We start from the raw sequence: 12,008 nt of genomic DNA on the forward strand, positions 1-12,008 counted from the left end.
AGGTGTCCTCCCACTTCAGATAAAGCCCTGTCTTGCAGAGGCTGCCATAGTCCTCACTGGGGCTGCTCAGATGTTGGAAGAGTGCACCTAGGCCAGTTACATTTGCAAGACATAGAGCTATGTACTAGAATGAAATAATCATGTAACACTGACTCATCCCATGGAATGGCAGTAAAACCCCCCAAATAGGATAGGCTTGTCTGTTTAGTATTATAGATTAGCCAGCACTAGTCTACTGCTATGACAATAACTCAGCCATAACATCCAAGATTTGATGTTATTAGAATATTCGGCATACATCTCTCCATGCACAAATATAATAAAGCTAATGTAATATCAGAAATGCAAAAAGAAAAAAGACTTTAATCTCTTTATAACAATTACAGGGAGCAAGATCTGTGACTGTATACTTCCCTGAAGCACAGTGGTTCGACTACTACACCGTATGTATTTTTAAGATTACTTTTCTTACTTTTTAATTTAAAATGGTACAATTCTTGCAAAATAACTTCTAGCAATGTTCAGCAGTATTTTTACCTCAGCATCTGTATTTAAGAAAACTAGAGAACAAAATGTCTACATCAGGCTAGCTGGGAGAGTAAATTACACAGCTCTCAGTAACATTTTATTTTCTATTTTTGTTAGGTAAAGCTCTAAGACACAGAGAACAGAATTTTCAAGAGCAGCCTAGACATGCATGAAAGTGCCAAGATTCCTTTCCTTCCTCCCCATTTTTAGATAGACTTCCCTGCATAGAGACAGAGACAGAAACCTAAGCCACACTCCTGGAAGATGCCACAAACCTTCCTGTGCATGTACTTTTGCACATGCATCACTTTTGACAGAAGGCATATCATGAGAGCAAGGTGAGGCCCCCTCCAGAAGGTGCTTCCAAGAGATACAGAACAATCTCTCTGGGGGACATGCCAGTGCCTTCTCTTTTCAGAGATTATGAGTCTTGACCTTTCCAACACCACCCCCAGGACTGCATTTCCAAAAGTGCTCAGTTTCAATCTAACCACGCTCTGCTGCAATCTGCAGGCTAAGCCCAGCATTGGCTTCAACAAGAGCAATTAGGCTGATGCTAAGAGCTTTCAGAAATGTGAGCCCAGGATCATCAGGCTGTTGTTAACTCTCCTGAGTGTCCCTGGCAGAGGAGAGGGCAGAACAGAAATGCTCTCAGAGGAAATGCAGACTTATTTTTAAATAAGTTTGGCAATTTTCATTATTTAGCTGGTGTCCTCAGATGGTTGCTCATCCAACCCTTTCCTTTTTCTCTTTTCATAAGACTGTGGTGCTGCAAAGTTGAGCATTTAATTCAACTCTCCTTGTGGTTCTCTCTGTGCCCCTTTGCTGGGCTGGGCACAGGGACAGCAGCCTCTGCCCCTTGCCCTGCCGATGTGTCTGCCCCTGGCATTGCTCAGCTCCCATTATTTGGCATGTACTTCTCATGCACAGGTGCTTATCCAAACCAAGGTTGGGTACTTGCCATAAATCATAATTATCTTTCACAGAGGGCAAGAGCAAAGCCTTCCTGTTATTTGCTCTGCACATAAGTCTTGCCTACAGCTGGTTTTAAGGCATTAAACCAGAAAGGGATGATGCAGAGAACTTTACGCTGGTTGTCTACACACACACAGATTTCGCTTACTGAATGCTGTAATTACTTTTTGAAAGGGGAAGAATTGTTCTTACAAGAGAAGAAAACCTACAGTTTACATTCCCAAATGATTATGAATCACTTACCTTAAACTGAATTGTGACAGGCTTCATATGTACAAAAAGAGGAAGCAAAAGTTTCTTTTTCTTTTTGTTCAGTCTCTTGACAAGGAGTTTTTTTCCCCAGCATATGGAAAAATGATACCATTTTTAAAGACCATTTGCTGTCTTTCAGTCATGATGCTTCTATCTCATGCATATGCATAACTGCAGGGGCTAGATCCTCTTTTATGTTAAAAAAGGAACTGGAATAATATTCCTGAAATCCATATATTATTTTGTTTTTTTCACTGGCGTAACTGAAATGAAAATGTACCCCTTGCTCTCTTTTTCAGCGGTATATATGTATAGTGCCTGGATTGGCATTTTTTTAACTGCATTAATTTTTGTGATAGGGTCTTAAAGTGCCAAGTGCCTGGAAGAAGAACTATGCTACTGTGTCTGCCCCACTGAGCAAGATCCCTCTGTACATCCGTGGGGGATACATTCTGCCACAGCAGGAACCAGCCACAACCACCACTCAGAGGTAATGTCACCTATGTTTGTCACCAAGCAGCCGTGGTGTGGGTCAGACCCACAGACAGTCAAAAAAGCAATCAAAAGAAAGTGCAGAAGAGAAACTATCTGCAGCTCTCAGCTGCCATCCCAAGTGATAAGTACAGTATTTTTATACCATTATTTGCTCCATTTCGTTAGGAGAAATCACCTCGGAAATGACCCACATCACTGTTAGCACAGCTGACGCCTACTCCTGGCTCTGTGATTATGTTCAGAAAAGTTTTTGCACCTCTTACTGCCACACTGACCTGCTGTCAGTCATTCACAGTAGATGTATGCAAGGGGAAATGCAAAACTCTTCTTGGGTAAATTTATCAAATGCTGTAAACAAGGTGGAAAAGCCCAAATCTCTCTTCAGGAAAATATTTCCCCATGCCAATGGATAATATACTGGTCTCAAGTCTGAACCATGCTCAGAAGCTAATCTGAGTAGGAAAGAGAGGAGACAGCACTGTGCAGCAACCATAGTCAGGTAGTACTGGTTACCAGCTGACTCCCAGACTGTCCAGTTATCATAACACAGTAAGGCCACAAAAGCATGTGAGCACTCAAAAGATGGGAACTTTACACTTCAGAGGGACAAGGCAAGACAAGAGATTTTGTCATCCCTTTCAAAGGGAGTACCTTTTGTGAACACTGTTGTCATTCTTCTGTCATGACCTTTTTGTAACCTTAAAATGAGAGTTGTGCTCAGAAATTTTTGTTAAGTTACTTGGAAGGGACAGACCCACAGGTTTCCCCTGACACTTCTCAATGTGTTTGTCAACAGCCGCCTGAACCCATTTGGACTCATTATTGCCCTGGATGAACAAGGACAAGCTTCTGGGTCTCTCTTCTGGGATGATGGTGATTCCATTGGTAAGCCTGGTCCCTTGTTGTGAAGCAGTCTCTGCATACAGGGCTCTCCTCAGGCTGCCTTTTCAGCAGCATATTGGCACTGGCTCCTTCTAGAAATAGCTGGAGAACTGACCCCAGGCTGAACAGTAGAAAGGTCAGTGGAAAGTTGAATATGAGTCAGTAGTGCCCTAGCAGCCAGGAGGGCCATGCATGTCCTGGGATGCATCAGGCACAGCATCACCTGCTGGGCAAGGGAGGGGATTGTCCCACTGTGCTCTGCAGTGGAGCGGCCTTACCTTGAATCCTGGGGGCAGCTTTGGGCACCACAGTATAAGAAAGACATTAAACTATTAGAGAGTGTCCAAAGGAGAGCAACAAGGATGGTGAAAAGCCTTGAGAGGAAGCTGTGTGAGGAGCTGCTGAGGTCACTTGGTCTGTTCTGCCTGGAGGAGACTGAGGGGAGACCTCATTGCAATTACAACTTCTTGGGAGGAAAGAGGAGGGGCTGACACTGATCTCTTCTCTGTGGTGACCAGTGACAAGACCCAAAGGAAGGTCTTGGTGTTGTGTCAGGAAAGGTTTAGGCTGGCTATCAGGAAAAGGTTCTTCCCCCAGAGGGTGGTTGGGCACTGGAACAGTGTCCCCAGGGAAGTGGTCACAGCACCATCCCAACAGAATTGAAGAAGCACTTGGACAATGCTCACAGGCACATGGTGTGACCCTTGGGGATGGTGCTGTGCAGGGCTATGAGTTGAACTTGATGATCTGTGAGAGTCCCTTCTACCTCATTCTGTGACTGATTCTGTGATTCTGTGATTCTGTGACTCTGTGAAGGTGAAAAGCTGATCGCTCTTGAAATCAGTGTTTTGATATGAGAAAGGTGTGACACAGGGAGCAGCTGGTCTGCTAGAGAGGGCAGTCTCTCACGGTCTGTTCTCCTGAGATCAACCAAAGTCTAGAGAAAGAGATTAAATAGCCCACAAATCATCTCAATCTGATCTTAGCCACCTGCTACTGTGAACTGCTTATGGATTTTGCTGCCTGTTTTGATACTGATCCTTCTTGCTTTGTGTTTTGACAGATACTATTGAAAATGAGAACTACTTCTTGGCTAAATATACATTCAACAATGTAAGTAGCAACATACAAGGTACCCACTTACATATAGGTAGCTGTATTTTAGTGTAGCCTTTGTAAAGTGCTGATGTCTAACTTTTCACTGGAAAGCTTTTTATCTTCTACCTCAGTCTATAAAACAGGTAAGGTATGTAATGCTTTCATTTACAGCTAGCTACAAAATAGTCCAACTATGATGCTGCAGTTTTGTGTTTGCCTCATTGAGTATCATAGTGACACACATCATTAATGTCCCTGCTGCAATATGAATCTGAAGAAAACTACTTTTTCAGCTCTTTTTTTTCTCTTAGTTGCTGCTTCTGGGGATGAGGGACCTTTTCCTTGTCTTCCTCCTAGTGAACGCTTTCAGTCTGATGGGTGGGAGAAGGCTGTATTCCTCTCTTCAGGCTCTCCCAGCAACCTTTTAACTTTGATCACTTGAAGTTTTTGTTTTGTGGTGCAGAGAATTATGCAGTCTCAATTCTTTAGCTTGTATTTCCATGTCTGACAGCACAGACTGTGCTCCCATGGTGGGTCTCCTGTGGAGCGATCCAGCACGCTACTGGCAACCCACTGTGCTGCTCAGATGCTCTGTGCAGCACAGGAACAGATTAGCTCAGGGTCAGTGCACTGATGCCTCTCACACAGCCTTCATTTGTGCGCAGACATGTCCTGAGAAAGCCCTATAGAAAAGCCCAACAGTCTAGGCTTCAATTGAGTAAAATACTATAAAATATAGGTACCCTAAGCTCATTAAGTGTATGATAGTAAGTTGTGGGAGTTATTGTAAAAAAACCTTAACCTACTTCAATAACATCTATACAGATCATATTTCATCTGCAATTCTAGCATTTGGTAAGAAATAGGATATTGTAGGTAGACTATGACATGGTTTGGTCCCCAGCCTTCTGAACATGAGCCAGCATGTGCCCAAGTAGCCAAAAAGGCCACTGGCATCCTGACTTGTATCAGAAATACACAGGACCAGGGCAGTGACTACCTCTGTACTTGTCACTGGTAGGTCCACACCTCAGATTCTGTGTTCAGAGAAGGGCAATGGGGCTGGTGAATGGTCTGGAGAACAAGTCATATGAGGAGTGGCTGAGGGAGCTGGAGTTGTTTGGCCTGCAGAAGAGAAGGCTCAGGGGAGAATTTATTGCTCTTTATAACTCCCTTAAAGGAGTTTGTAGCCAGGTGGGGTCAGTCTCTTCTTCCAAGTAAAAAGTGATAGGACCAGAGGCCTCAGGTTACACCAGGGGAGGATTAGATTAGGTATTAGGAAAAAATTCTTCACTGAAAGGATTGTCAAGCCCTGGAACAATCTGCTCAGGGATGTGGTGAAGCAACCATCCCTGGAGGTATTTAAAAGATGTACAGATGTGGCCCTTAGGGATATGGTTTAGTGGTAGACTTGGGTGGCAGTGCTGGGTTAATAGTTGGACTTGATGACCTTAAAGGTATTTTCCAACCTAAATGATTACATGATTTTCATGGCATGTATTCCTAAAAGTCCCAAAGTAATCTACAGAAAATATTCAAAACAATAAAATCGTGTTAACCCCTATTGTGATATTGCTCTTAGAAGGTGTCTCTTCCATGAGCAAAAGCAAGAGCAATCCAGGGTAAGGCAATGGGCTTTATTATGTAGACTGGTATGTTCGTGAGATATTTTCCTGGAACTAATACCCCATGGGTAGACTTTAAATTTAATCTTATTTTGTTCTTGATTTACCAAGAAAAAAAATCTTTTTTCTTCAGAAAAAAAGGATATTTCAACAGCAAAAAGGAAGAAAAATCACTTTGGTTTTCTGTAGTCTGGGTATAGTAATTTATTGCAGGAAGGCTACAGAAAAACAATATCCAGTTTTATATTAAATTCTGAACTGTGCAAATTAGATTGTTGATTTTCTGGCACTTCCATTTCTCATTGCTCATATTTGACTTCTGCCTGTAAATCCATGACTGAATTCCCTATCTGCATTCCAATAATCTTTAATGTCGAGTTTTTATTATGTGTTTATAAAGAAAACAGTCCATCTCAAATAGCAAATTGTAGAGGTATGAGAAATGTATGAAGGTCTTAGCATTTGTTGCACATTTCTATATTCTTAAAAAGATGTGGATGAATAATTTAATCACACCTAGTTTTAGGAGAACTCTTAGCTCTCCTAACTCCTAACAAGTTTTGTTCCCTGAGAGATTTGCTGGCAAGGTTTGACATCACAGCATTTACTCTGAACCCAGCATGGAGTGTTGCACAAGTAACAGACACAGGATTAGACCCTTTAATTTATATTTTCATTTCAAAATGGTGACTACTGAGGAGTCCTGTCTTGGGGCCTCCAAGTTTGACGGCAACCATATCTATACAACTGTGATCACTGAGTTGAACATCACACTCTGCTTCCTGGCTCTGTGTGGCCACCTGAGTTGGCTCTCCTGCTTAGCTACACCAGAGACAGCAATAAACCTCCATAGCAAGGTGTTCTCTCTAAACTGAACGTCCTTCTGTTCTGGAGCTTTGCCAGAGGGGAGAAGATGCCACATATAAGTACCCAACAAAGTCTCTGGAAGCTTTTAGAGGCCTCTCCCCATTTGTGGAATAGCCAACATTCCTTATTTAGGCAGTTTAAATCAATGTGCTGGGGCTTAGCACTTATTTTTAGTGTGAATGCCTGAAATAAGCAGTATAAGCACAGCCGTAAGTTACAAATACTGTGATCTAGCTCCTGCTCCCCTCCTACAATGCACCACTGAAATAACACAAGCTAATTTATGCATAAGGTTCCATCATGGGTTTCTCCTTGGCATATTTTTAAAAAGTCATGATTGCATAGCAATCCATCATTTCCTGAGCAGTGTAATTCATCTTTATTTCCTTAACAACTTTGATCACATAACAAATGCAATGATTCCTCTTCATTGCATGTATGGGAAATTACTGTCACTGGTGATCCAAATAAATTAGTTTAATGACCTTGTATGTCCTCTTGGTACACCCCTTAATATAGAATGTATAGTAAATAAAAAATACAACAAAGCTCTGCGGACATACAATGTTCCTTTGCTCTCCTTAAAGCTGGGACATACATAACAGATTTTTAGCAGGAGATGTGGCATATAAAATAGGGACAAAATATCTAGCAGCTGATGTTTGTGGAAGATGTTTTAAAGCTGTTCGTTTTGGATGTCAATTAAATCTGTCTTAAGGTCACTAATTGAATCTCTGTATCTGGATTTTGGCTTTACATACGCCACTGTACTCTGTAATGGGTACAAGAACAAAATTTACATTGATTACAAGTAGAAAAACATGTCTTCTTGGACATGTTTTCCTATTTGTAATCCAATGAATGTTGGATTTCTTTCTTTTTTCTTTCTTTGTTGCCCTTTTCTTGCTTGCTTTCTTAGTTTATAATCACACATGGAACCTTTTCTTATATATAAATTATTGTGACTGTTATTTTTTCCTTTATGATCTTTGACTTCAATGTCTACATTGGAAGATATTCTGTATGTTCACTGACAAGGATGAAATCTTGTAACACTGTGCAGCAAGTCACCTCTAAAGAGCAGTCACAGTCCTAAAGTTTTCTCTGTGGCTTTTTCCAGGGAAGCCTGAAGACAGAGATTGTTAAAAATGGCTATCGTGGAGCAGACAGTCTGAAGTACAACAAAATTACCATTCTTGGCCTGAAACTGAGACCACAAGCTGTTTCTGTGAATGGAAGATCTGTCCGTGGAGATGTTTTCTCTTTTGGGATGAATGGGGTAAGGCCTGAACTGAGAGGTTAAGAAAAAAACTTAGGGAAAGGAGAATAAAGAACAGTGAAGAGAGATGAAGTCAGTGAAGGGCAGGAACTGTTTCTCATCCACACTCCTCTACATTTCCAAGTAAAACCAGACACCAATTCTTAATACAACAGTCTGACATTTAGGGGAGACAAAAAAAAGCAAAAGCAAGAACTCTTCTAGGAAACTTTAATCTTTGCAATTGCATATTCACTCTCTTTTACTTAATGTCTGCCATTATCCACATTTTGAAACTAATGAAATACTGGAAAGAAGATACAGGTCCATGAGCTGAGAGTGCTGTTAGCAGTTTTATGAGCATTCTTATCATTCTGATAAAATGAGAAAACTTGTCAAAGTTTTTTATCTGCTGCTGAAAAAAAGTATTGTGAATTTTTTTCTCACAGCTCCGTGGTGTCCAAAAATTATTCCATTGTAATTGGTTCTAAGGAGCATCTCCCTATTTTCCAAAGAGGTATAGTTTCAGTATCAGAAAGTGCCAAGCCTCAGTGTTCTAGCCCAAAATGTATGACTTGCTTGTGCAGTGGTCCTCTTGCACCACAATGGGGACACTCCAGAGAGGATGGATTGAACACCCCTAATAATCCCTAAACTGCAACTGCCCCTGTGGTCCAAATTTTCTTTTGCACAGGAATATAGACAAAAGGAGCAAAACCTTTTGCTTCCTTTTCTCTGGCCACTTATGCCATATCTGTCACCAGCCAACAAGCTGAAGTGGTTGCACACTTTGTATGAGACATGTACTCACATCTGGGCACTGGTCTGCATCTAGGGAGCTCCTGATGTTAACACTGCAAAGCACCACTAAATCCTTGTGCAGTGAAAGATAACTGAGGCAACAAGTAGTGGATGTCACATCTTATGCTACCCTACCCACTTAGCTCAGTGATTTAAGTTTAATTTGTAAACAAAGAGTGATCCCCATGTTACACACCTGGTACTACCATTTATTTTATTGAAGGAATCTGTAAAGGAAGAGAATTGCTGAGAATAAATTTCTGCCTTGGAGAATTGTAAAAATCTCACTTTCAGAGACAATGTCATAAATAAATGTAATCAGTATTGCCTCAAGGGAAGAAATTGTTTAACAGCCAAACTGCCTCTAAGCAAGCTGAAAGGAACATAAATGTGGCAGAGTAAAGAAAACATTCCATTGAGATGTGCTTGAATGCACCAATCACAAAAATCCAGAAGATAACTGCAGACTAACAGCACCACATACAAAGATGATTTAAAAAGACTAATAAACTTGTCAGAAAAGTCTAATTGAAAATTTGATTTAAGAGTAAAAGATTATCTTGGTGACTTAAGATCTACTTCAAATGTTGGAGGAAAAAAACCACCAAGCTGATGGTGTAGGCATCCAAAACTGCACAAAAGTTAAATTTTTTATACCAGATAAATATATTCCTCTCACAATTCTAAGAGATTCAGTCAAACCTCTCCCACCATCCCTGTACAGATGTTACAATTTCACTACCTATAATCCTCTGAAGTTTGACCCTCTAACAAAAAAATAAAAAAAAAAAAAAAAGAAAAAAAGAAGAAAGGAAAAAAAACCCACTAGCAGCAGGTTGGGTTTACATCTTGGAAACTTGTAATTCAAGTAATTAAAAAATAAAATGTAAAGGGCAAATTTGCCACTTTCTTACAGACTTAATGAGGTTACATTTTTTATAATAGTTTAACAAGCAGAGACCACACTGTTTGAAGGGATACAGTAGAAAGTAACTTCTACCATATTGGTTTTGCTTTACAGAAAGCAGATTTACCTAATAGCAGTGCTTAAGTGCTTATTGAGCCATATTTATTTGTATATAAATAGAAACAGGTTGCTTAGTAATAAGCCACTTCTTTCTGATTCATGCAGCGCTACCCTGATCTGACATTTGCAATATCACAGAATCTCCCTATTATTAGAAATCTGTTATCTTTTTTTTCCCTTGGAGTCTCATGCCTTAAGGAACTGTACAGTGACTGCAGCAGGGATGTTGGAAGGGTACATCTGTTGGCCAAGCTTGTGCTGACAACAAAGTGACTTGGGCATGGGGAAGGTTCTTTTTATCACACTTGCATCCTCTGCTTGGAAGTGCAGAGGTTCCCAACATCCATAGCTCCCAATGTCCATGCAGTATTGCATCTGGAGCAGCCTCTCTGGCAACCTGGCAATTTTTGGGTTAGTATTTGGATGGGTTTGCAGTACTTTTGTCTGGATTTTTCTCTGTATTTGAAGAAAAGGCAAATTATTCAAGAAGTATGATTCCAACTTACTAAGCAGTGGTGGAGAACTGTTTCTGATGATAGATGAAAATATTAGATACTTTGAAGAAGTGACCTAAGTAAGCACAGAATGTTAGAGCAATGTTAACATGAATTTGTGGGCTGGCAAAGAAATAGCTAAGAGCCGTGAATGGATATTGTGAATTTTAAGAGATTATTAATTCTGAAACTTAAAGATAAAACTGGTGAAGTACTGAAAATGGAAATTACCTAAGTACCACAAAATACATTAAATTTAACATTGAACAGAGAGAGAGTAGGGCAGCTATTGTATTTATAATTTAATATTTAATTAATGTTATTAATTCATTTTAAACCATTCCTGAGTTTCTAAAAGGGATGTTGAATTGGATACAGCAGTAGAAAGATGCACACTGCCATCAAGTTGTCTCATGTACCAGATATGTTAAAAAAATCCTGAAGGTCTAAACTCAATATTCACTTCTTAATCTCTGTTTTGAACTGGTTTTTTGTACATTAACATAATTCATTATTTTGTGTCTCTTTTTTCCACAGAAACTGATTCTGCGGCTTTCTGCTCCAATTACCGATGAACTCAACATTAAGTTTTACTAGAATAGTCAGATCACACTCCCTTAATTTAGTTTCCTTGGCCCCCAGATATTGATCTCACCTTATTTTTAATGTTTTAAAAAAAATTGTAATTAAAACATTGCTTATGGACCTGATGACTGATGACTTACCATTTCTTAAGTAGTATTTGTAACTCAGTATTTCTCCAATAAAATCTTCAATTGTAGTAAATGAGTATTAACATAAATTTATGTGTGCTCAAAATAGCATAGAAGAAATCATCCTGAAAATTCTGTCTCACCATAGATGGAGATAATATTTGGAAATGTTCTCAGTGGGACCATATTCTGCGCAGCATACACTGTTTGGATTTTTTTCAAAGCTATGATAGGGAGGAAAAAAAAGGAACAGCCAAGTAGTCAGCTTAATCCCAATAGCCCAACACAGAACCTGCCCTTAATACAACATGCAATACATATAATATATAATATATAATATAGTAATTATTAATATAATATTAGATGGAATATTATATAATCATACATAAAAAATCAGCCAATCAGACTACAAGATCTGCAACTGTAGTGATCACTCACTTTTGTCTCCATTTCCATGTTCCTGAACTGTGGTTGCAGCCTGGGCATGTTTTGGGATGCAGTAACCATAGAGAAAATTTGTTGAAATCTGGAGGATTTTTTTCAAGAATCTGATTCCCTATGGAAATTGTCCCCAGTGTTAAGTGTAGCTGTTACCACTATACAGTGTGTGCCCTTAAATTTACACCATGACTTTTGACAGGATGGATCCACACCATGGAGTGGCAGAGCTTCACAAACTCAGCTGTTCCCATGCTTTCAACTCTGTATGAAAAACCTTTTTGCCTTTGTTGATATTTATTCAAGAGAAATCCGAGTTGCAGTTTGCAACTACAAGAGCTTTAGTAGTGGACAGACAGTCCAGTAAGGCAGTTAGGAAGGGACTGTTCCAGCCTGGGTTGCCAGCACCAACTAGTGAAGTTCCTCCCAGGACATTGCAGGCAGTCTTAAGCTTGATCTCAGGCTCCTTAAGGTGCTTGTGACTCTTCCTGCTCCTGTCTTCCACCTTAACTAAAATGCACAAAAACCACTTGTTGTGACAGAAATGCCATGCGA

At 40.0% G+C, this 12,008-nt stretch overlaps 1 protein-coding gene across 1 annotated transcript in view; it reads left to right on the forward strand.

The window, feature by feature from the left end:
* LOC146443218 (sucrase-isomaltase, intestinal-like) overlaps window positions 1-11,012 on the forward strand; it is a 56,795-nt gene extending 45,783 nt beyond the window's left edge. The window contains exons 18-23 of the mRNA XM_085041302.1: window positions 391-443; window positions 2,115-2,245; window positions 3,047-3,135; window positions 4,196-4,245; window positions 7,843-8,001; window positions 10,840-11,012. Of these exons, the coding sequence (XP_084897428.1) occupies window positions 391-443; window positions 2,115-2,245; window positions 3,047-3,135; window positions 4,196-4,245; window positions 7,843-8,001; window positions 10,840-10,899 (542 nt within the window). The 3' untranslated portion in view covers window positions 10,900-11,012. The remainder of the gene's footprint in view (window positions 1-390; window positions 444-2,114; window positions 2,246-3,046; window positions 3,136-4,195; window positions 4,246-7,842; window positions 8,002-10,839) is intronic.
* The last annotated feature ends 996 nt before the right edge of the window (window positions 11,013-12,008 follow it).

The sequence above is a fragment of the Lichenostomus cassidix genome, chromosome 1Aa (genome assembly GCF_008360975.1).
Source record: "Lichenostomus cassidix isolate B80296 chromosome 1Aa, HeHo_3.0, whole genome shotgun sequence".
Classification (NCBI taxonomy): Eukaryota; Metazoa; Chordata; class Aves; order Passeriformes; family Meliphagidae; genus Lichenostomus; species Lichenostomus cassidix.